The 24,527-nt window shown below is 37.6% G+C and overlaps 1 protein-coding gene, 1 long non-coding RNA gene and 1 other non-coding gene across 3 annotated transcripts in view; all 3 read right to left on the bottom strand.

The window, feature by feature from the left end:
- Positions 1 to 24,522, bottom strand: part of LOC146459171 (gem-associated protein 2-like) — a 40,502-nt gene extending 15,980 nt beyond the window's left edge. The window contains exons 1-9 of the mRNA XM_085090076.1: positions 24,366 to 24,522; positions 22,422 to 22,509; positions 21,814 to 21,903; positions 20,262 to 20,318; positions 19,328 to 19,401; positions 18,896 to 18,956; positions 18,289 to 18,333; positions 17,696 to 17,764; positions 16,750 to 16,860 (exon numbers count right to left, since the gene is read on the bottom strand). Coding sequence (XP_084946202.1) covers positions 16,750 to 16,860; positions 17,696 to 17,764; positions 18,289 to 18,333; positions 18,896 to 18,956; positions 19,328 to 19,401; positions 20,262 to 20,318; positions 21,814 to 21,903; positions 22,422 to 22,509; positions 24,366 to 24,472 — 702 coding nt within the window. The 5' untranslated portion in view covers positions 24,473 to 24,522. The remainder of the gene's footprint in view (positions 1 to 16,749; positions 16,861 to 17,695; positions 17,765 to 18,288; positions 18,334 to 18,895; positions 18,957 to 19,327; positions 19,402 to 20,261; positions 20,319 to 21,813; positions 21,904 to 22,421; positions 22,510 to 24,365) is intronic.
- On the bottom strand, positions 970 to 3,028 carry LOC146459173 (uncharacterized). Its single transcript, XR_014858049.1, has 2 exons — positions 1,634 to 3,028; positions 970 to 1,410 (listed from the first exon to the last, which is right to left on the bottom strand). It is a non-coding gene; the product is annotated as an uncharacterized LOC146459173 (long non-coding RNA).
- Positions 11,013 to 11,086, bottom strand: Trnas-aga (transfer RNA serine (anticodon AGA)). The gene has a single exon. It is a non-coding gene; the product is annotated as a tRNA-Ser (tRNA).
- Positions 24,523 to 24,527: the final 5 nt, after the last annotated feature.

Raw genomic sequence — 24,527 nt, 5'->3', positions numbered from 1 at the left:
CTGAACATTTCTATTTTATCTTTACTTCAATGAAACCTTCAAAGCCTGACTAGCAACCAACGACGAGAACGCCCATGGAATATTATATAACAAGTTCAACCTGATTATACAAGTTTTCTGGCCGTCGCGTGAATAGGCAGCCTGATGGAGTACGTGACCAGTGAGTGTTTTGAAATCGATAGAGTACGCTCAACTGGGAACAAATATCAAATTTCAATTCAGAATATAACTTAGTAATAATGATTACTAAATTAGATTTGTTTTCGAGGTCGCAGGGTATATCACTGAAATCAGCATTGCTCTGTTTTGCATTATTTGTTTTGCGATCTGCTGCTGATTAGATCCTTCACCAAAGGATCCCGTACTTTTATTTTGTCGAAATGGTCCTTACAAACACAGTTACTGGTTTCTAATGTCATTCCCTACTTCCTATTCTGAGTTGTTTCCACGTTTAGTATGCATGCTTGTATATATCTTAATGTGACGCTTACTTGTAAATCAACCCTAACAAAAACATCTTTAAAACACATTTTCGAGCGATTGCTGCTCGTCAATAAAAAGCAATTATTAGAAACTTTAAGAAAAACAAAAAACAAAATTACATTTCAATGGATTAAGGAAATATAGATAATTTAGGATCGCACAAGTATTAAAAATAACTACCTTTGATTTTGGGTAAGTAAAGACTTCAACCTCGCAAAATGTTCCTCTGATAACAGTGTTTTTTAAAAAAAAACTTTCTGGATTTGGAATTTTAACTCTTTGCCAAAATTCCATCTATCAAATTTACCAGTGTCCTAACCCCCCTCCCCCACCTACCCTTTCCCTCCCCACCCTCGGTACACAAGAGCAATAGTATTACATAATAATTTGTGGTTTATTGCAAAATATCCAAGAAAAAGCAAAACTCAGCCAAAAATTCGTTTTACAGAGCGAACTATTTTCCACCATGCAACATTTTTTTAAAAAAAACCTTTGGTATCAACAGAGGTAAGTAAGTGAGCAAAAAGTCGTTTTCCAAGGCTGAAAACATATTTCAGATATTTACAACTGTCTTTCTAAACGTCTTGTAACTGTTCTGTGAGATATTACATAATTGAATAACGGACGTTGTTTTCATGTGGTTAAATGCTTTGCTTACAGTTTCTTTCGCTTTTCCTGTAGCATGACATAGAAATCTAAAGGAAAGGCCTTAGAATGTCCTCGTACAGCAGAGGCAGCTCGCCATCTGTCAGCTGCTTGGCGGCCTCAGTGAGTCGACTATCGTTAAGTATCTTGCTACGATCAATTACTGTACACGGTGGCGCGCTCTGATTGCGTGCAGGAGGCTATGCCTCATTTAGCGTGTGTCCGGTTGGATCACTCTTAGGACGCCCGAGGTTATGGCGTTTTGCTGGCGAAGTTATATTCCTGGCGAGGTTTTATTGACGAGGTTATGGCGTTTTTTAATTTGTGTTAGTTATTTTAATCTTTTAGTGTGAAATACCTGTAAACTAGCTGGTGAGCCTAGCTTGCGGGTCTCACACAAGCTAAGCGTATTTTCATAATAAACTGCTATTATTATTATTATTATTATTATTATTATTATTATTATTATTATTATTATTATTATTATTATTATTATGGCGTCAACACCGTGGACGATCTTGAGTTCCTTTCTGCTTTTTGGCTTTAAACAGCCTCCTTGTACCTTCTTCGCTCTCCAATTCGTTCTATCTCTTTAGAAATGGACGACAAGTTCGGAAATTTTTCTATGTTAACTTCTAGACTCATGCCTTACACTTTCGGGTGGATTTAGCTGAATAATTTTAAAATGTACTGCGAGGAAAAAAAAACTCTTTTCTCTGTTCTCGGCCAATAGCAAGCAACACACACAGAAAATGAAATACACAATCTGAACATTTCTATTTAATCTTTGCGTCAATGGAACCCTCAAAGCCTGACTACCAACCAACGACGAGAACGCCCATGGAATATTATATAACAACTTCAACTTGATTCAACAAGTTTTCTGGCCGTCGCGTGAATAGGCAGCCTGATGGAGCACGTGAGCAGTGAGTGTTTCGAAATCGATAGAGTACGCTGAACTGGGAACAAATATCAAATTGAATTCAGAATATAACTTAGTAACAACGATTACTAAATTAGATTTGTATTCGAGGCCGCAGGGTGTATCACTGAAGTCAGCTTTGCTCTGTTTTGCATTATTTGTTTTGCGATCTGTTGCTGATTAGGTCCTTCACCAAAGGATCCCGTACTTTTATTTTGTCGAAATGGTCCTTACAAACACAGTTACTGGTTTCTAATGTCATTCCCTACTTCCTATTCTCGGTTGTTTCCACGTTTAGTATGCATGCTTGTATATATATTAATGTGACGATTATTTGTAAACTAGAAATACGTGACTCGCAAAACCTCGCGAAGCTGGGGCTGGGTGCAAAGCCCTCTTTACTCGTATTGTAGCATCAAACGAGGAGATTAAAAGATTTCTGAACATAGCAACTATTTTGATGAGCATGGTCTTTTCGTAGCTCCACAGGCTAGTTTGCGGTTAAAAATCTATTTCTGACGCGATGAAATGTACAACGGGCGTGCTGCGCTGTCGTGTTCGATGAATTTATTTCCCACGGAATATTATTTTACCGCGGCCACAAAACGTGTAATTTCTTCAATGCAATCTTTCACAAAAAAGATTTCTGGAAGAAAGAAAAAAGATTCTGGAGAGATAGTTCTGTATCCAGTGAATATTGATGAACATTCCAGTTGAAATTTGATCTGGCACGCAAACTTTCCCGATGTATGCAAATTTTGCTCCAGACGACGCCAGACAGTTGACGTCATTCATACTTTGTTTTTCACCGTTGCTAGGTAACAGTACGGACACCTTCAACGAAATATATATACAAACATACATACATACATACATACATACATACATACATACATACATACATACATACATACATACATACATACATACATACATACATACATACATACATACATACATACATACATATACAGCTTTTTCGACAAAGGTTGTCCAAAGAAAGCGTAAAAGCGTACGCAACCATGCCGAACGTTAGTCTGAGAAATACCCAGATTTCAATAAAAGCTCAGAATCCGTAATCCCTCGACCGTACAGCAAAGACTTGAGTTGGCGGGAAATATGGATTCTGAGTTTTTATTGAAATCTATTGGGCAATTCCCAGACTACCTTTCGGCATTGTCGCGTACGCTTTTATGCTTTTTTTGGACAACCTTTGTCGAAACAGCTGTATACTAGAAATACGTGACTCGCAAAACCTCGCGAAGCTGGGGCTGGGTGGAAAGCCCTCTTTACTCGTATTGTAGCATCAAATGAGGAGATCAAAAGGTTTCTGAACATAGCAACTATTTTTATGAGCATGGTCTTTTCGATGTTCCACAGGCTAGTTCGCGGTTGAAAATCTATTCCTGACGCAACGGAATGAAGAACGTGCTGTCGTGTTCGATGAATTTATTTCCCACGGAAAATTATTTTACCGCGGCTACAAAACGTGTTACTTCTTCAATGTAATCTTTCACAAAAAAAGATTTCTGGAAGAAAGGGAAAAGATTCTGGAGAGAGAGTTCTGTATCCAGTGAATATTGATGAACATTGCAGTTGAAATTTGACCCGGCACGCAAGCTTTCCCGATGTATGCAAATTTTGCTCCAGCGGACGCCAGACAGTCTGACGTCATTCATACTTTGTTTTTCACAGTTGCTAGGCAACAGTGCGGACACCTTCAACGAAATATATAAATATATTTTTCGCTCGAATTCGCGCGGCTTAGCTCCGCTCGGGCCGGCCCGGCCAAACAAATTTATTAATCTCGCTTCGCGAGGAATAAATATATTTTTCGCTCGAATTCGCGCAGCTTAGCTCCGCCCGGGCCGGCTCGGCCCGACAAATTTATTAACCTCGCTTCGCTTGGGCCTTCGGCTCTCGCTTCGCGAGGAATCAACCCTAACAAAAACATCTTAAAACACATTTTCGAGCGATTGCTGCTCGTCACCAAAAAAGCAATCATTAGAAACTATGAAAAAAAAAATTACAATGCAATGGAGTAAGGAAATATACATCATTTAGGATCGTACAAGTATTAAAAATAACTACCTTTGATTTTGGATGAGTAAAGACTTCAACCGCGCAAGATGTTCCCCTGATAACAGTTGAAAAAAAAACTTTCTGGATTCGGAATTTAAACTCTCTGCCTAAATTCCATCAGTCAAAGCTACAAGTACCCTAAATCCCCTCCCCCACCTCCCCTTTCCCTCCCCACCCTCGGTACACAAGAGCAATAGCATTACATAATAATCTGTAGTTTATTGAAAAATATCCAAGAAAAAGCAAAACTCATCGAACAATTCATTTTACAGAGCGAACTATTTTCCACCTTGGACCAGCATCTTTAAACCTTTGATATCAACACAGGTGAGCAAGAAAGCAAAAAGTCGTTTTGCAAGGCTCAAAACATATTTCAGTTATTTACAACTGCCTTTCTAAACGTCTTGTAACTGTTCTGTGACATATCACGTAATTGAATAACGGACGCTGTTTTCATGTGGTTAAATGTTTTGCTTACAGTTTCTTTCGCTTTTCCTGTAGCATGGCATAGAAATCCAAAGGAAAGGCCTTAGAATGTCTTCGTACAGCAGAGCCAGCTCGCCATCTGTCAGCTGCTTGGCGGCCCCAGTGAGTCGACTATCGTTAAGTATCTTGTTACGATCAATTACTGTACACGGTGGCGCGCTCTGATTGCGTGCAGGAGGCTGTGCTTCCTTTAGCGTGTGTCCGATTGAATCACTCTTAGGGCGCCCGAGGTTATGCCGTTTTGCTGGCGATGGCGTGGACGATCTTGAGTTCCTTTCTGCTTTTTGGCTTTTAACAGCCTCCTTGTACCTTCTTCCCTCTCCAATTCGTTCTATCTCTTTAGAAATGGACGACAAGTTCGGAAATTTTTCTATGTTAATTTCCAGACTCATGCCTTACACTTTCGGGTGGATTTAGCTGAATAATTTCAAAATGTACTGTAATGGAAAAAAACTCCTTTCTCTGCAATGGGTCAATAGCAACACACTCAGCTAATGGAATAAACAATCTGAAATTTCTGCTTTATCTTTGCGTCAATGAAACCCTCAAAGCCTGACTACCAATCAACGACGAGAATGCCCATGGAATATTATATAACAAGTTCAACTATACAAGTTTTCTGACAGTCGCGTGAATAGGCAGCCTGATGAAGCACGTGACCAGTGAGTGTTTTGAAATCAATAGAGTACGCTCAACTGGGAACAAATATCAAATTTCAATTCAGAATATAACTTAGTAATAACGATTACTAAATTAGATTTGTTTTCGATGCCGCAGGGTATATCACTGAAATCAGCTTTGCACTGTTTTGCATTATTTTTTTTATCATCTGCTGCTGATTAGATCCTTCACCAAAGGATCCCGTACTTTAGTTTTGTCGAAATGGTCCTTACAAACACAGTTACTGGTTTCTAATGTCATACTCTACTTCCTATTCTGGGTTGTTTCCACGTTTAGTATGCATGCTTGTATATATATTAACGTGACGATTATTTGTAAATCAATCCTAACAAAAAAATTTTCGAGCGATTTCTACTCGTCACCAAAAAAGCAATCATTAGAAATTATGAAAAAAAATTACATTTCAATGGAGCAAGGAAATATACATCATTTAGGATCGTACAAGTATCAAAAATAACTACCTTTGATTTCAGGTAAGTAAAGACTTCAACCTCGCAAAATGTTCCTCTGATAACATTTTTTTTTTTTTAAAAAGATGCCCGGCTAATGGCATTACACGGAATGCTTAATGTAGCCCCAATTATTCCCCATTGTATGTTTCGCAGATATTTAAAAACTATCCTCCCTTGGCAATTGAAATAATCGTCTGAATGGTTTTATTCAGATATATTGCGTGATACTTATGGTTGTGTTACTAGAAATCATACCAGAAATAACTCTGCAATAACGTCATGACCCCGCTGAACTGGTCTTGCCTCCTCTAGCTCTAATCCTTCGCTTTGATTATTCGATCTGTTTTTGAAAACGGAGTTTCTTCGCTGTGAACTCTCCCAATTTTCACAGTTTCAACTGTCGAGTACTACCTAGAAGTTAGTATTTCGATTTACCGCTTGAAAAAGGTTTGCTTTCTCTCTGAAAACGGCAGATCAGAGTCTTAAATTCATACATGTGGCTGCCACTGAACAAAAACAACTTTTCGAAATGATGACTTGCTTTGACGTCACACAGGTAGAGATAAGTGGGTCCTCTCCCTCGTGATATACGCGTCGATAATAGATTTTGATTGGCCTCTTTTTGTTCAAGACAATCAGAACAATAAATCCCTTCTGGGAGAGGGTAGAATTTAATCAACGTTTAATGAATAAATCAAATAATGATTTGGCGTCACACAGGAAGGGATAAGTGGGTCCCCTCTCTCGTGATATGTGCCCGAATAATAGATTTTGATTGGCCTGCTGTGGTTGAAGACAATTAGAACAATACATCCCTACTAGGGGAAGGCATATTTTAATGCATGAATTAATGTGGCGATTTCTGACTACGACGAAGAAAAAAAAAACAAGATGCCTGCTATACTGGCATTACGCGTGATGCTGGGGCTGATTCATTTATTCCAACTGTATGCTTCGCCGATTGATAAAACTATCCTTGCTAATGGAATAGTTGTTGAAGACAATCAGAGCAATACATCCCGAGTAGGAGAGGGGAGAGTTTAATGAATAAATTAATGTACCGATTTGTGGCTACGACGAAGAAGAAAAAAAAAAAAAATGGAAATCGACCCGTTTTTAGACACGGTATGCCCCCTCGGGGCATCCCGCGTAAAAAGATACCCGACTGAAACCTAGAAACGGCCTGCCCTGCGGGCATTCCGTGTAATTAGCAAAAATTTCTGGATTCGGAATTTAAACTCTCTGCCCAAATGCCACCCATTAAAACTACCAGTGCCCTATCCCCCAATTGAGAACAAGTTCGGAAATTTTTCTGTGTCAATTTCCAGACTCATGCCTTACACTTTCGAGTGGATTTAACTGAATAATTTCCAAATGTACTGTGACAAAAAAAAACTGCTTTCTCTGCTCTCGGTCAATAGCAACACACACAGCAAATGAAATAAACAATCTGAAAATTTCTATTTTATCTTTGCTTTACGAAAACCCTTAAAGCCTGACTACCAATCAACGACGAGAACGCCCATTGAATATTATATAACAAGTTCAACCTGATTATACGCGTGAATAGGCAGCCTGATGGAGCACGTGACAATGAGTGTTTTGAAATCGATAGAGTACGCTCAACTGGGAACAAATATGAAATTTGAATTGAATGTGACGCTTACTTGTAAATCAGCCCTTACAAAAACACCTTAAAACACATTTTCGAGTGATAGCTGCTCGTCACCGAAAAAACAATCATTTGAAACTATGAAAAACAACTTACATTTCAATGGAGAAACGAAATATACAGCATTTAGGATCATACAAGTATTAAAATTACAAACTTTGATTTTGGATAAGTAAAGACTTCTTCCTCGCAAAATGTTCCTCTGATAACATTAAAAAAAAAAAAAACTTTCTGGATTCGGCATTTAAACTTGCTGCCCAAATTCCATCTATCAAAACTACCAGTTTCCCCTCCCCTACTCCCCCTCCCTACCCTTTCCCTCCCCACCCCCGGTACACAAGAGCAATACTATTACACAATAATCTGTGGTTTATTGCAAAATATCCAAGAAAAAGCAAAACTTAACCAAAAGTTCATTTTACAGAGCGAACTATTTTCCACAATGCATCACCATTTTTAAACCTTTCATATCAACACAGTTTAGCAACAGAGCAAAACGTCCTTTCTCAAGGCTTAAAACATATTTACAAGAATTTGAACCGTTAATTAAAGGTAGTAGTGTAACGATAAGCAATTTGTGCCGTTAATTAGATATGACAATAAGTAATTTGTACCGTTAATTAAAGGTATTAGTGTAACGATAGGCAATTTGTGCCGTTAATTAGATGTGACAATAAGTAATTTGTACCGTTAATTAAAGGTATTAGTGTAACAATAGGCAATTTGTGCCGTGAATTAGATGTGACAATAAGTAATTTGTACCGTTAATTAAAGGTATTAGTGTAACGATAGGCAATTTGTGCCGTTAATTAACGGTATCAGTGGAACAATAGGCAATTTATACCGTTAATTAAAGGTAACGATAGGTAATTTGTGCCGTTAATTAGAGGTGTTAGTATTCTGGAAGTATTCTGAGAACAAATTGACGTTTAATTGTTGGAAATAATGTCTAATTTCTAAATTTTAGTTTGAGAAGTAGAAATAACATTTACGTGTGCTAAACATTCGATATGATTATCGCCTATTTTCGCTTTTAAATTGCCTACGCGCCACCATTTTTATGGCTAAAAAACATATTTAAATCCGTGGAATCGTTGAAATAATGGTTCAGTTTTGTTAACAATAATCCTACTAGTACACAGAAACTGTTTTAGTTATCTTTGGCCGCGAATGGCTAGGATGGAAATGGATTGCAACTTGAAAAAATTGGCCAGTTTTTTCAAGTTCTTCTTGTGTATTTAATAGAAGTCGCTAAAAACTGATTATAGTTAGTTCCTCCTTGGAGAAATCCTTTAATATTTCCTTCTCGGTGTTCTAAGAGGAATTTCATGTTAGCAAAAAGGTTTTTCGTCAAATATTTGATCTGTTTTGACCAGAATACAGCAAAATCTCCGTAACAGTGCCCCTTTAAGCTCTGTATGAGAACTTGAACTATGTTGGGGCCCTTTTCGAGAAAAAAAGTTCCTCCAAAATTTCTGATGGGAACTTACTGGTTTCTCAGAAGCCAGTTAATTGTAGAATCGCTAAAAACTACTTGGATTGGACAGTATCTGGATACTTCGAACCACGGAAAATGGAAAGAAATTGTCTTCCTCGAGCTCGAAAAACATGGCGGCAGCCTTATCTTTAAGGGCAATTTAAACAAGACTGATTCCCTCAAGACTTTTCCAGTAAAGAACAACTTCACGAAAGAACTGTTGAAATTTGGTCTGAGGTCAATTTTGAAGGTGTTATAAAAACAAAACGACAGTTTCTTGAACAGTCTTTATGGCATAAATCGCTAACAAGAATTGATAACAAGCCAATTTATGAGAAAGAACTCTTTTTGCGAGGAATTTTAAAAGTCGAAGATTTAATGAAAGAACCTTGCAAGTTTCTTCGTTTCAAAGATTTTATTGAATTATATAAAATACAAATAAACCCCTTGAAATTTTGTGAACTTATATCCGCCCTTAAATGTCTTTATAATAAAAATTTCCCAAACGAATCCAGTACAGCTGTTTCGGTTAAACCGGATTCTTTCCTTAACTCATTTCTTAAAAGCTCTAAAGGTAATAGAATAGTTTACAAGAAACTTGTCCCTCTTAAAAGCTATGCACCAGAGAAAAGCCAATGAAAGTGGAACACCATCGTTTCCCAGGAAAATTGTAAGGCTGATTGGAAAGCAGCTTACACTTTGGCATCCAAGGGCACTAAAAGTTCGACCCTCATTAGCTTTCAATACAGATTCTTGCACAGAATTCTTCCTACTAACTTTTTTCTAACAAAAATTGGTATCAAACAAGACCCACAATGCTCTTTTTGCAGTAAAGCTCCTGAAAATATTATTTATCTTTTCTGGTATTGTCCAAAAGTTAGTTTTTTCTGGAGGGTTCTGACTGTTAAACTACTTGAATGTGAACTTATACCTCACGACTATTTGAAGGACATCGCAATCTTTTTGGGACTAAAGCCGGACACAACAAAGTTTGCGCTTCAATTGAATTTCTGTTTTCTAATTGCCAGACATTACATATGGCGCTGCAAAACCAGCAACAAGGTCCCTCAACTAAATATGTTTTTGGCGGTCCTCAAGTCCCAATTTAAAATTGAATCCTACAAACAAGCTCCTACTTCGAAGAAGTGGGATCCTTTAGTGCCCCTCTTCAATAATTATTGTTAGTTTCTATGACAAGCCTTTAACAAATTAGTATGCTTTTCCCAATTGGCCTCCTTGCTTTTGAGAAGCTATTGTTTTTACAGCATTCATTAATTTTCTTCTAATTTTCGTTCTTGGCACTGCTCACTACTGTGTTTTTGGTTTTCCCATTTACTAAAAGAGAAGTGTTTACTGCTAAAATCTGTCATCACCATTTTCTTAAATGTATATGTTTTACTATCACCTCTATTGTTATTGTTATTAGTATAATTATTATTATTACACTGTATTATTATTACTTTTATGATATTTATTTTTTTTGGTTATTTTTATTTTTTTGTGGTTGCAGCTGTAATTAGTGTATTGTAAAAGATTATGTAATGTTGTACAGTTTGTTGATTTGTCAATAACGTTTATTTAAAAAAAAAAATAATAATAATAATAATAATTGTAGAATAAATCCTGGCATTTAAAGTGTATATGACGAAATCTTTTTTTTTCATTTGCTTGATTAAATCTTCAAGTTGTTTTTGTATGAAAATCGGGAAAAAAAAATCCTTATCAATTATTTTCCCCGCGTTTGAGGCGTATAAAAGCGTCAAATTTCACTTCCGTATGAGTACGATACCGAGCAAGACGGGAGACTGGAGATAGTAGGGCTGTGACGTCAATACAGGAACGCTAGTCTCGCGATTTTTCGACTGAAAACCGCTCTTAGCAATTTGTGTTATTTATTAGAGGTATTTGCGTTACACTGAATTATTTTACTTCATTTTATTCAAGTTTAATTTGTGTTTAGGTACCAGTGTGACAAAGAGCAATTTGTATGCTTCCTTAAAATCATTAGCATCATTCATTGAACAAACCAACCTATGCCACTGATATTAGTATTATAAAGGAAATAATAGGAGATGTAAAGAATCGACCATAAGAGGACACAGAAAAAATCTGAGCCCCAGATGGGATTCGAACCCATGACCCTCCGTATTCTAGATCGGATGCTCTAACCTCTGAGCTACTGAGGACTCGTTGGCGACAAGTCTTGGAAGTCTGACAAACACTGAACTAAACGAGCTGTGGAAAAGCAAAACGCTTTGAAGCACAAGTCCTGGTACAAACGGTTTGGTAGCTCCTGACTCAATATTTTGGCGTAGAGCATCATGTTGAAGATTTCCATGTCGGCTTGGACGAAAACAAACGTTGAATTCACGGAGAACCAGATTAAAATACGCCAGTCTGGACTGTCTGCAAAGCCGCGACTCCTGAAATCCAGTCAGTTCGAAAACATGCCGAGGACGGTGATTGACTTCAGACTTCTTTTAACATTGACTTAAAATTATGCTTTGTGATTTGAAAACTTGCTCTTTTTAGAGTGATGGTATTTTTAGCATGTTTTCCTTACGTATGAACATGTATGTCAATCAAGCTTGTCATTTTTGAAACCAATCAAAGACATGTCGGCGGAAAATGAGCTGACGGACAAGAAATAATCAAAAGCTCATTTGAAATTTTTGTATGTATATTATTAACAAGTAATCACATGATTTCTCTCGTGCAATTTGGAATAAATAAGCACTTGTAAAATTTTAAAAGACCACAAATTGCACTCTCCCTGCGGGCTCGTACAATTTTGTTAGCCTTTTAAAATTTTACTCGTGTTTATTTATTCCAAATTGCACTCGGAATCATGTGATTACCTATACTAATCTCATAATCGAGCAACACTTGGAAAAGATCCTCGCTGTCATTAACATCAACGAGCTGCAAAAAATTGCCCTCCTGGGAACCACTTATGTCCAGAAATGCACCTAACCCTGAATTTGTGTACTTCATATAAAACAGGCCTTTTTGACGTTTTCATATGACTTCATGTTTGACAGAATTATGTGTTTTAGTAAGAATTAAGGTTAGGGGACACCTTGTGATGTCTATCATACAGTTCATGAATCTCATTAGCGTGTATTTCTGGACATAGACTTTAGTAACAAAAGGCCAAAGTAGTGCCAGTCCTTGTGGGAGTTCTGGGTGTGATACCAAAGAACTTGAAGGGTCGGTTGAAGGAGATAGGGATTCCAAACTCTACAGAGGTCTGCATTTCTTTAAACAGCCATCATTTTGAGAAAGGTCCTTGAAGTCTAAGGTCAAGGGGCGGGACCCGACCAACAGTAAACATTTTTTCCAGGGGTGCTTACCATTAACATGGAACGCCTTCTGTAGCATAAAACCATCTTAGTTTAAAATAAAATAATATAATGAAAAAACTTAATTTCAAGCTGGATCTTTTGTTGTGCAACTTTACAGCAAATTCTTTAATCAATTATTTGAAACTATATGAATACAAACTTACATTTCAATGAAGAAAGGAAATACAGTACACATAATTTAAGATCGTACTTGTATTAAAAATTACTAACTCTCATTTTGGATAAGTAAAGACATCACTTCTACCTCGCAAAATGTTCTTATGATGATAGTAACAACTTTTATTTTTAAACTTTCTGGATTCGGAATTTAAACTCTCTGCCCAAATACCATCAATTACCCTAAAACCCCTCCCCCACCTACCCTTTCCCTCCCCACCCTCGGTACACGAGAACAATAGTATTACATAATATCCAAGAAAAAGCAAAACTCCACGATTCAAAAATTCATTTTACAGACCGAACTATTTTCCACCATGCACCAACATTTTTAAACCTTTAAAATCAACACAGGTGAGCAAGAGAGCATACAGCCATTTTAAAAGGCTCAAAACATATTTCAGATATTTACAACAGTCTTTCTAAACGTCTTGTAACTGTTTCTTTCGCCTTTCCTGTAACATGGCATAGAAATCCAATGGCCTTAGAATGTCCTCGTACAGCAAAGCCAGCTCGCCATCTGTCAGCTGTTTGGCGGCCTCAGTGAGTCGACTATCGTTTAGTATCTTGTTACGATCAATTACTGTACACGGTGGCGCGCTCTGAATGCGTGCACGAGGCTGTGCCTCCTTTGGCGTGTGTCCGGTTGGATCACTCTTAGGACGCCCGAGGTTATGGCGTTTTGCTGGCGATGGCGTCAACACTGGGACGATCTTGACTTTCTTTCTGCTTTTTGGCTTTTAACAGCTTCCCTGGATCTTCTTCGCTCTCCAATTCGTTCTATCTCTTTAAAAATTGACGACAATTTCGGAAATTTTTCTATGTTAACTTCCAGACTCATGCCTTACACTTTCGAGTGGATTTAGCTGAATAATTTCAAAATGTACTCCTTCCTCTGCTCTCGGTCAATAGCAACACACACAGCAAATGGAAAAAACAATCTGAAATTTCTATTTTATCTTTGCTTCAATGAAACCCTCAAGGCCTGACTACCAACCAACGACGAGAACACCATTAAATATTATATAACAAGTTCAACCTGATTATACAAGTTTTCTGGCCGTCGCGTGAATAGACAGCCTGATGGAGCAGGTGACCAGTGAGTGTTTTGAAATCAATAGAGTACGCTCAACTGGGAACAAATATCAAATTTGAATTCAGAATATAACTTAGTAATAACGATTAAGTAAATTAGATTTGTTTTCGAGGCCGCAGGGTATATCACTGAAATCAGCTTTGCTCTGTTTTGCATTATTTGTTTTGCGATCTGTTGCTGATTAGATCCTTCACCAAAGGATCCCGTACTTTGATTTTATCACAGTGGTCCTTACAAACACAGTTACTGGTTTCTAATGTCATTCCCTACTTTTTTTTTCAGTTGTTTCCACGTTTAGCAAGCATGCTTGTTTATATTTTAATGTGACGCTGTAGCCTTATTACACAATGCGCACATTATTATAAAATGCCGCGATCGTTATTACAAAACGCGTAACTTATTACAAAATGCGTCGTTATTACAAAATGCCACAGAACAAACACCTTAAAACACATTTTCCAAAAGAGCAATCATTTGAAACTATGGAAAAAAATTACATTTTTAATGGAGAAAGGAAATATACAGGATTTAGAATCGTACAAGAATTAAAAATAACTACCTTTGATTTTGGATAAGTAAAGACTTCTACCTCGCAAAATGTTCCTCTAATAACAACCTTTATTTTTTAAACTTTCTGGATTCGGATTTAAACTCTCTGCCCAAATTCCATCCTTTAAAACTACCAGTGCCTTTCCCTCCCCACCCTCGGTACACAAGAGAAATAGTATTACATAATAATCTGTAGTTTATTTCAAAATATCCAAGAAAAAGCAAAACTCAGCCAAAAATTCATTTTACAGAGCGAACTATTTTCCACCATAGACCAACATTTTAAAACCTTTGATATCAACACAGGTGAGCAAGAGAGCAAAAAGGCTCAAAACATATTTCAGATACTTAAAACTGTCTTTTTAAACGTCTTGTAACTGTTCTGTGACATATTACATAATTGAAAAACAGATGCTGTTGATGTGGTTAGATGTTTTGCTTACAGTTTCTTTCGCCTTTCCTGTAGCATGGCATAGAAATCCAATGGCCTTAGAATGTCCTCGTACAGCAGAGCCAGCTCGCCATCTGTCAGCTGCTTGGCGGCCTCAGTGAGTCGACTATCGTTTAGTATCTTGTTACGATCAATTACTGTACACGGTGGCGCGCTGCGAATGCGTGCACGAGGCTGTGCCTCCTTTGGTGTGTGTCCGGTTGGATCACTCGCATGACGCCTGTGGTTGTGGCGTTTAACTGGCGATGGCGTCAACACTGTGGGCGTTATTGCCTTTTTTTCTGCTTTTTGGCTTTTCACAGCCTCCATTGATCTTCTTCGCTCTCCAATTCGTTCTATCTCTTTAAAAATGGACGACAAGTTCGGAAACTTTTCTATGTCAATTTCCACACTCATGTCTTACACTTTTGGGTGGATTTAGCTGAATAATTTAAAATGTACTGTGAGGGAAAAAAAGACTCCTTTCTCTGCATTGACTCAATAGCAACACACTCAGCAAATGGAATAAACAATCTGAAATTTGCTTTATCTTTGCGTCAATGAAACCCTCAAAGCCTGACTACCAATCAACGACGAGAACGCCCATGGAATATTATATAACAAGTTCAACTATACAAGTTTTCTAACAGTTGCATGAAAAGGCAGCGTGATGGAGCACTTGGCCAACCAACGACGAGAACGCCCATTGAATATTATATAACAAGTTCAACCTGATTATACAAGTTTTCTGGCCGTCCCGTGAATAGGAAGCCTGATGGAGCACGTGACCAGTGAGTGTTTTGAAATCAATAGAATACGCTCAACTAATTAAAATGTTAGTGTAACAATAGGCAATTTGAGCCGTTAATTAAAGGTAAAGATAGGTAATTTGTGCAGTTAGTTAAAGTGTTAGTGTAACAATAGGTGATTTGTACCGTTAATTAAAGGTAAAGATAGGTAATTTGTGCAGTTAATTAAAGTGTTAGTGTAACAATAGGTGATTTGTACCGTTAATTAAAGGTAAAGATAGGTAATTTGAGCAGTTAATTAAAGTGTTAGTGTAACAATAGGTGATTTGTACCGTTAATTAAAGGTAACAATAGGTAGTTTGTAATGTACCGTTAATGAAAGGTGTTAGTGTAACAATGGATAATTTGTACCGTTAATGAAAGGTGTTAGTGTAACGATAGACCATTTGCGCCGTTAATTAAACGTAAATATATTTCATTTGCATCGTTAATTAAAAGTGTTAGTGTAACAATAGGTAATTTGTGCCGTTAATTTAATGTAACAATAAGTTATTTGTATCGTTAATTAAAGGTGTTAGTGTAACAAAAAGAATTTCTGTGCTCCATTTAAATCATTAGTATCATTCAAGAAACAAATCCACCAGAAAATACAAGCTACAAGTCTGAACACTGATATTTGGTTTTAGAATGATACAAAGGGAGCCAAAGGCTAATTAATGACTTTGAAGACAACTAAACAAAAACTGCCGCAATGAAAAGCTAATGCCAGTGTCTTCAATAATTTTGGAGCCAGTGTTGGGATCAGCCAAACGCTAAAGGCAGAGCATGTGTCCAGTATTGGATCCTGTCATGACACGGAACTGTACGCCGCCAATCGACGAGGACATTCTTAAGCTTATTCCATGCTGTACATGCTGTATGAATTTAGAGTGACAGTTGATGAAAGTTCACGAGAATCAGACAGAACGAAAGCTGATATAAAACCAACGAGATTTGACTACACTTGACGGGGGCCAACGACATTCAACGACAGTTGACGAGGACTAATGAGATTTAACAGCAGTTGACGAGGGCTAACGAAATTCAACGACAGCTTACGAAAGTCTTTCAGATTTGACGATAGCTTACGAGGACCAAGGACATTTAAAGACAATTGACAAGAGCCAACGAGATTTGACAACAGTTGACGAGGACCAACGACATTTCACGAAAGTTAACGCGAGTCAACGAGATTTAACGACAGTCGACGAGAGCCAACGAGATTAAACGACACATGACGAGAGCTAACGAAATTTGACGAAAGGTTGACTATAGTCAACAACAGTTGACGGGTTTATGCTTGATGTCTGCTTTGCCAGGTCTTTTTCGCTGCAATCCAGCCGCTTGGTTGGAGTATTTTGCAAAACAAATTCTTGGCCAAGTTGTCAATTGAGGCGATGGGGCTAATCGCGAACTGTTAAGACGACTTTTAAATCTAAAGTGAAAGAAAACCGCAAAAACTTACCAAAGATGCTCTGAGCGTAGCACAGAGCCTGGCCAGCGTGCGCAGTAACGAGGTAGTCTCAGGAAGAAGAGGCTTCTCTATGCAAACTAAAACAGCATAAAACCATCGTCCCTGCAGATATGAAAGCAACATAGCCTTGGATTGGTTAATTTCTTTTACAGGGCTAACATGTCCTCACTTTAGCACTTAATAAATAATTTCATTCCATTTCTATCGCATTACATGGGTGCTACGCGGCTCACCACTTTGTAAATCTTAAATATCCCCATTGCCGCAAATAAAATACCTTAATTTCCCCGACCAGTTCCCAGCTGACCTCGTAAGTCACTTGCTTAGAGTGAGGTTGTGGGTTCAGATCTCGAGGTTCAAATCTTTGGTTGTGTAATAGCGAAATTGTAAATTTTTGTATGAGAGTAAAACGTTTCGTATTTGAAGGAAAAATTATGAACGACTTTTAAATGAAATTATCAACATGAACTCCTTAGCGTGGCTATTACAAGAAGGACGCAAAACACAAGGGTCTGACAGCCCGGCCGATAATCCCCATTATTGAGGGGTGGCCGTATTGAAAAATAAATACTAAATAAATAGCCACACTAATACGTTCATGTTGGTAAATTATTAAAAATTCGTTCGTAGTTTTTCCTTCAAACAGGAAACGTTTTTCCTCTCCTGTACAAAACCTTATAATCCGCCGTACGGAAAAAGATGGCGGCTGTACATTTTCCCACAATACCTTGCAACCCTAACACAGCCAATAGGTAAATAGAACGTCATGTTTTGGGCGAAATTTCTCCCTGTACCAACAACATTGCGTTTGCTAAGGTTGAGGTTTTTAGAAGTTTTCTGTGCGTTTGAATGAGCGTCTTTGGGGGGTTTTAAGTTAAGAATTATGGGTTGTAGAGCTTGGGCTGCCTGTGATTCATCTGAATCTGATTCTAAGTACCTGATGATGTGAAAATCCAATTTCTTCCAACCAAGCCACATGATATTCCAAAACTTGCAGCAAGGTAGCCTGTAGAGCAAAACAGTACAAGGGTCTGGTTGTTTTAAAATCAATTTATCACTAATTATAATTATCCTAGCCTCATTCTCGAGTGGTTCAAGGTCGTTTGCTGCCAATTTCTTCCCCTTATTGAAAGTGTTTTTAAAAACTTAACTTCAAAGTCAAAAGTAAGGGGGAAAACGATTTAATGGGAAAATCTTAATTCGTTAGATATCTGACAAAAAAAGAACTACTTATCAATTCTGGATGATAGCTTTACCATGCAACAAAAAAAAATACAAAAAAGACAAACAAAATAATTTAATTACAAACTAAGGCACAAAGTCAAAAGAGGAAAAAAACAAAACAAAATGGCTACAGTTTAGGCTAATTACCATCAATGCTCTCTCCAAATTAAAAAGAAAACTAAAAAAAGTTATCACAGGGTAAGGTAAACAACTACGAAATCTAAAAAATAAAAAAAAAGATCAACAACAGCGAGATGTACAGTACTTAGTGATATTCAGTGTTTCTGCTGTTATTGAAGACCTTACTTGATTAATGTGTTGAAGAACGCTTAGCAATGGTGGAGTGCCTTCCTGTGTGGGAATTAAGTGACAACACACAACAAGTAGGTTATAAAAACTCACTAAAAACTGTTACTACCCTGCATAACAGGCATAAATAAGGGGGGGGGGGGGGAGGGGGAGGAAAAATGCCCCACTCTCTAACTGTCCCCTTCCTCCCTGATAACACCTGCTATACAAGTTGAACTATTGCTGTCCATCACGCTCTTATTACATCTACATCTATATAAAATTTTGAAAAAGAAATACAAAAAAAAATTGGAAAAAATAGAAGACTTTAGATTGTTATTAGTTATCTCAACACTATCATCATATCAGTAGAATGTAAACAAGCATGAATATTAAGTAATAATGAATACTAAAAAAAAAGTTCTGGAATATTATAAAAATTGGTGACTACACTGACTGTCTAATTGTGCAAACATTCAGCTGAAAAAAAAAAATTTTAAGTGCAATACAAAAGACTAAGATTAAACCAGATGGTTTACCGTAATTATTAATCAATCAAAGCTAGTGTTTTACTCCACTTCTTTTTAGTTGTACAATATTACTATATTATTATTACTTGACTTACATTTTTTGAGGAAGAATTTCCTTGTAAGTTCTCCTCCACTTCAGTTTTATTACTGTCTTTTCTGTTTAAAAGAGAAATGCTGTGAAGTGTTCTGTGTTGTAATCTCTCTTTCATTTTTAAATGTGACCTTCTTGTACCGTATCTTTCAATAACACATGCACTCAGAATTCCAGACACTAACACTGATTATCATTGAACAAAGGTTTGCTCTGCAGGGTCAAAGGTCACTAAATCATACATAATTTGTGATATTTGGTGGATGTTAATGCACTTTGTCAGTTTCCATTTTTATGGTTTCAGTTAGCTGTTGATGTACAATAATATTATTATGATTGAAGACAACGCAGTAAGAAATAAATGGCTAGGCGGGTTATGAGGTTCAGAGTTTGTACATAATGAACAATTTATTAATAATAAGTTCATATTATTTACCTGCAAGATATTTTTGATGCAATCTGTTCTCCAAGACAAAAACAGCACCAGCCTAACGGATCATTTTTCTTTGGCTGAAAAGTAACAGTTTAACATGCAAATTATTAACTAAAAATAACAACAGAGCACTACATGCACATGTATGGAAGAAAGGATCAAGAATGTTATTTTGAAAACGCTTCAGCCTTCTTTTTTACATAATTTGTCATTTGAACTCTTCTGGTCATTTTGTAGTATGCAAAGACTTGAAGGTGAATTGTCAACTTGGAATCCGACCTAGATGGTACAGCAGTGCATTTTTGTTTTTTTACAAGACATGAATATTAAACATGCCTTGATGCCAAAGGTACAGCATCCCAGTAAGCTTGATAGCTTAGTTGGTAGAACACTGCATTACCAGAGTGATGCTGGGATGATGAATTAAAATCTAGTTCAATAAGTTTTGGTTCCGGCTTATGAGGACTATTATATGTACATTGCATTTGTAATAGAGTCTGAGAAAATAGGATTTGTTAACGGCAGTACCAGTGCTAAAACAGGGATATTTTGTGTGGTTTATAAGTATGCGGGAAAAGCACACCTTGGCAAGGATTATTGGGAAAGAAATTGGCAGTAACCACAAATTTTTCAGAGATAACTAAGCTTCAATTTGGGCAAAATGCAATATATCATTTTGTATTTTAGTGCTTTTTAGAATTGAATGTGTGGTTACCTAGTCCAGTTTTCTTTTTGGATTCCAATGGCCTTTGCTAAGATCTGCTTTTCCTGCATAGTCGTAAACTGCAGAAAAATACCTCGGTATTAATAAGTAGGCACCATCCTTAAACTCTATCTAAGTGTGAAAATTGCTGGAAGGGAATGTTAAAGCAAACTGATCAACTCAAACATTTCCTGGAGTCAGAACTTCTTTTGTATAGGATCCCAAGAGCCTTACCAAGACAAGTGAAGAAGAATCTGCTTTACACCATCTTGATTTATAATGAGCAAGTTTCTGAAATGAACAAAAATGTTTAATATATCATTATCCCTATCTAAACTTTTTTGTCTCTCAGTGGCACTATAAGGCAAGGAGGGTGGATTCCACCCTCTCTCAATAACTCTGAAAGAATTATAAAGTTATGACAATGAAACTTGGAAGGTAAGTAGTATGTCCAAGGGCATTTCCTTTGAGGTTCACAATTAGCCTCCCACGCAGTCGTTTTTAGGAGAATCGTATTACCTCCTCCCCACAAACGCCTGCTTACCCAAGCGCCACATTCCTTTCCCATTGTTTTACTCCACAAGCACCCTAACCAATCACCATTGAGGCATTGTTAAATGACATCAAATCAAATTGCTGGTTACAATGGTCACTTCCGTTTCCGCGAGCTTTGTACAGTGTTTACAGTATCTGTTACAGTCTTAAGAGATGCGGGAGTTAAGTTGGAATATATATATTTTTTCACTTCTGGAATGGCTGGTCATGGCTGAAACACCAAAATAAATATCGAATGTGAATACAAGCGCTTCTTGTGTGACGTTTTGACATTGCTGGGAGAGTCAAAATTTTCGGGAAAGTGTAATCAATCTTCCCCGCCTGATCGAGTTGACAATCGGTGAAGATATCGCCTCTTACGGGAGCGGAAACTCTGGAGCAGATTTGCTTGTTTGTACGAAGTGCTACGACAGACTAACTCGATTCGAGAAAGCAAAGAAGAATGTAGAAGGTATCAAAGGGAGATCTGCAGTATTTATCAGTCCATTAAAGACTATTAAACGGAAAGTTAAACGACAAAGAGCCGATCTACTTGTGGTCCTTGTGGAAAATGTCGCACATGCCCCCGAACAAATTGCAACAACAAAGCGAGTTTTACCTGCAAAATCTTTAAAGTTTACCGACATATCGGGTAATATTTCGGTTTCCTCCACACTGACAAGGTCGACAAGATTGAAGGCAAAGCTTGATAAATATTAAAGCGACTTGCGTAACCAGTCGGCAAATTGACGAAAATATCGCTATTTCCCATCACAACTTTTTTTATTGCAGTCAGTTGATAGGCATTTACACCAGAAATTTTGAACGTATGGCACACGGTGCTAAAAGCTCACGTAAGCTTGGTCAAGTTCTGTCTCCGTTGTGATTTTTTTCACCGTTCCTGCAAGAGGCGTTCTGAGGTCAAGGTCAACCTTCCAGATTTTAGAAGGTTCACTGTGATTGGCTTAGCGGGGGAAAGGAATGTGGCGCTTGGGTAAGCAGGCGTTTGTGGGGAGGAGGTAATACGATTCCCCTAAAAACGACTGCGTGGGAGGCTAGTTCACAATAGGCAATGATGACATCAAATGTTGTGGAAATTACATCATGATTTCCAAACAGCAGCCATCTTTGATCTGCCATCTTGTATTTCTGGATTTCTCCAAAACTTCAGAAAGCCACAAAAACTGACCAACAGATATATTTTACTGATTATACTGCATATTTAAATTAATACTTGTCACTGATGCAATACCTGTCTGATATCAGCAAAATCTGCCGCTTGTTGCATCTGCCAATCAATTGAAGGAGCAAATCCTGCAGGGGCTGGTGACCAGCCAGACCTCTAACAAACACAATACAGTGTAAATATAATAACAGGATTTTATTTTCATTCTTCCTAACCCTTTAACCCCTGATATCAAAGAACAGACACTACTGAAAGAGCCTGATTGGATTTTATGCTAGTACATGTAAAAACTGGGGTTAGTCTGACACATTAATATTTCCTTAGGTTCCCCTAGATGGGCTGTTAGCGCTAGCACCCATTGATAGCTGTGATCTGGTTAATAAAAGCAGCACTCCAAGCTGCCAACTAACTGTTAGTATTAGGTCACCAATTTGGTAAAATTAATGTTCTTGCAGTTAGGTAGACTACTGCAAAACAGTGTGTCTTGTGTAGTTCCTTAAAATATCCTTCCTCGTCAACCAACAACCCCAACCCCACCCTATCCTTGGGTAGGAGGTATCAAAACCAAAACATTAATAGAGAGTACAACGCTACTGAAATTTCAGTTTACAGTGTATCTCAAATAAAACAAGTTAGGTAAAATATCAGTTACAGATACTGTCTAGCTTAAGTACCTCATTTACTCGAACAGTCTGTTTGCTTGAGAAGCTGTTGGTGTCCAGATCAGCCACCACAACATCTGGGAACTGTCTTGCTTCAAGACTGAAAGACAAAATTTAGATTACTCTAAGATCTGAGATTACTAAGATTGACATGTCGCCAGAAGGGGCAGTGGTGCCTTTCATTCAGAATCTGTCAGTTCATTGTTGTCTCTCAGTTTCAAGAGCTATAACTACTTGCAGTTGTTTTCAACTCCCTTGCTTTGTGGCTTCAACAGGTATTGTGTTCTTGGAGCTGACATGTACCTCCACTGTTTTGTGGCTTTAAAGCTTGCATCCAGCAGATGTTAAAAGCTAAGACAGTCTGTAACTATCTTGTGAGTCTCAATAATGCTACAATGATTTATTTCTTAGTTTTCTTTTCTTTTTATTCTGACCTATGTCCTGTGACCTGACCTTTTATAGTCCCCCTGAGTTATATCTAGTTGCTCAGTGTTACGTCAAGATACATGTAACTGGTTAAGCTCCTGATCCTATGTACAACCTAGACCTCAGATGTGATGTAACCTTTATCTAACAAGAAGCTGTTTCCAGTTTATACTCGGGCCATATTTGACTGTGTGGTGCGTAAAGCCTACAAGTAAATGTGAGACATCTTTATCTATCTTGGCCCGCGAGGTCATAGACTGATTTAGTTGCCAAATTTTCAGTTAAACAAAACTAACCATGAGGCACTCAGGTTAGCCTAAAAAGCACTCCGGTTAGCCTAAAGAGCACTCCAGTGAGCCTAAATAGCACTTAGGTTAGCTTAAATAGCTCCCCAGTTAGCTTAACGGTTAGCAATTTATGTTGGGGTTGTTCATGCCTTGCATGCCTCGCATGTTTTGTTCATGCCTCGCACGTCTGGCTCGCATATTGTAAACACTCCTCACGGCCCGAAAACAAAGAGCGCGACCGAGAATTTAAAGAATTTGATAACACAACAGAAAACGTAACTCGTACCAGCCAAGTACAAAAAATGAGACCGAGAACAATAACTTGTGGCCCGAAGTCTTATCTTTCGGCCCATCGCGACCCCAAAAAGAAAAAAGAATTTGATAATGCTACCGAAACCTTAACTCAGTCCGCCTTACGGCCCGAGTAATAATAATATTAAATTTAATACCTCTTGATATTTAACAATTATTCCATGAGCGTGCGTTGGATATGAGATGACAGATAGCTAAAAAGGCGCGTAGCACCGAGTTGGCTATAATCATCTCATATCTAACAAGCGTGAGTTAAAAACAATCAAGAAATATTGCTAGATATTTCTGATTTCGCTTTGCATGTACAAGTACATGTAGAAGACAATGTAATGGTCACTATTTCTTGGGCATGGTATAATGCCTCATATCCATGGCCTCTAAGCCAATCAAATCGCTCGAATTGCATTATACAATGCTCCAGTTTTCAACAATATAAATTATAAGCTTATGAATATATTTAATCCAAATTAAAAATGAGCCTTAAAGGAGCAGTATCATGGGGTTTTTGACCTTTTTTGTTAAAAATGGTGAAATAAGACCTTCACTTTGCTGCAAAATAATTGTAGAACAATGAGAGGAGAGAAATCAGCTCAATTCTTGACAGGAACAACTCGTACTCTGTTCTAGCGTATTTTGGAAACAAAAATGAAAAAACTTGAAAAACATTAGCCTAACATTTTTCAAGTTTCAATCCATACCGGCCTACTCTGTCTCTGGCCAGAGGCAATAATCGACAGTTTTATTGTGCTGGGGTGATAATTTATAACAAAACTAGGCAATTATTTTTTGTTTCTGTTGTCAGACAAACGCTTTTGGGTTTTGAAATGGCATCAAATTTTCGTGATACTTCCCCTTTAACTTCTGAGGTGCTCCACATCGTTTGATGAAAACAGGAAACGCTCTGATAATTAACTGGAAAAATCATACTTACTGAACTCTCCTAAGGTATTCATAACCGGAAGATGGAACCTTTGTTTCATCAAAATTCTCATCATCTTCAAAACTTTCGTGATCAAAAATCCCCAACACGGGTTCCATGTTTTCCTTGGACACCACTCCTTCCGCACACAGGAGCGGTTACAAGGAAGATCAT

Source organism: Pavona decussata, unplaced genomic scaffold, assembly GCF_977016875.1.
Source record: "Pavona decussata unplaced genomic scaffold, jaPavDecu1.1 SCAFFOLD_223, whole genome shotgun sequence".
Classification (NCBI taxonomy): domain Eukaryota; kingdom Metazoa; phylum Cnidaria; class Anthozoa; order Scleractinia; family Agariciidae; genus Pavona; species Pavona decussata.
Note: the sequence above shows the minus strand (reverse complement) of the source record. Positions and strands in the feature narration are given on the sequence as shown.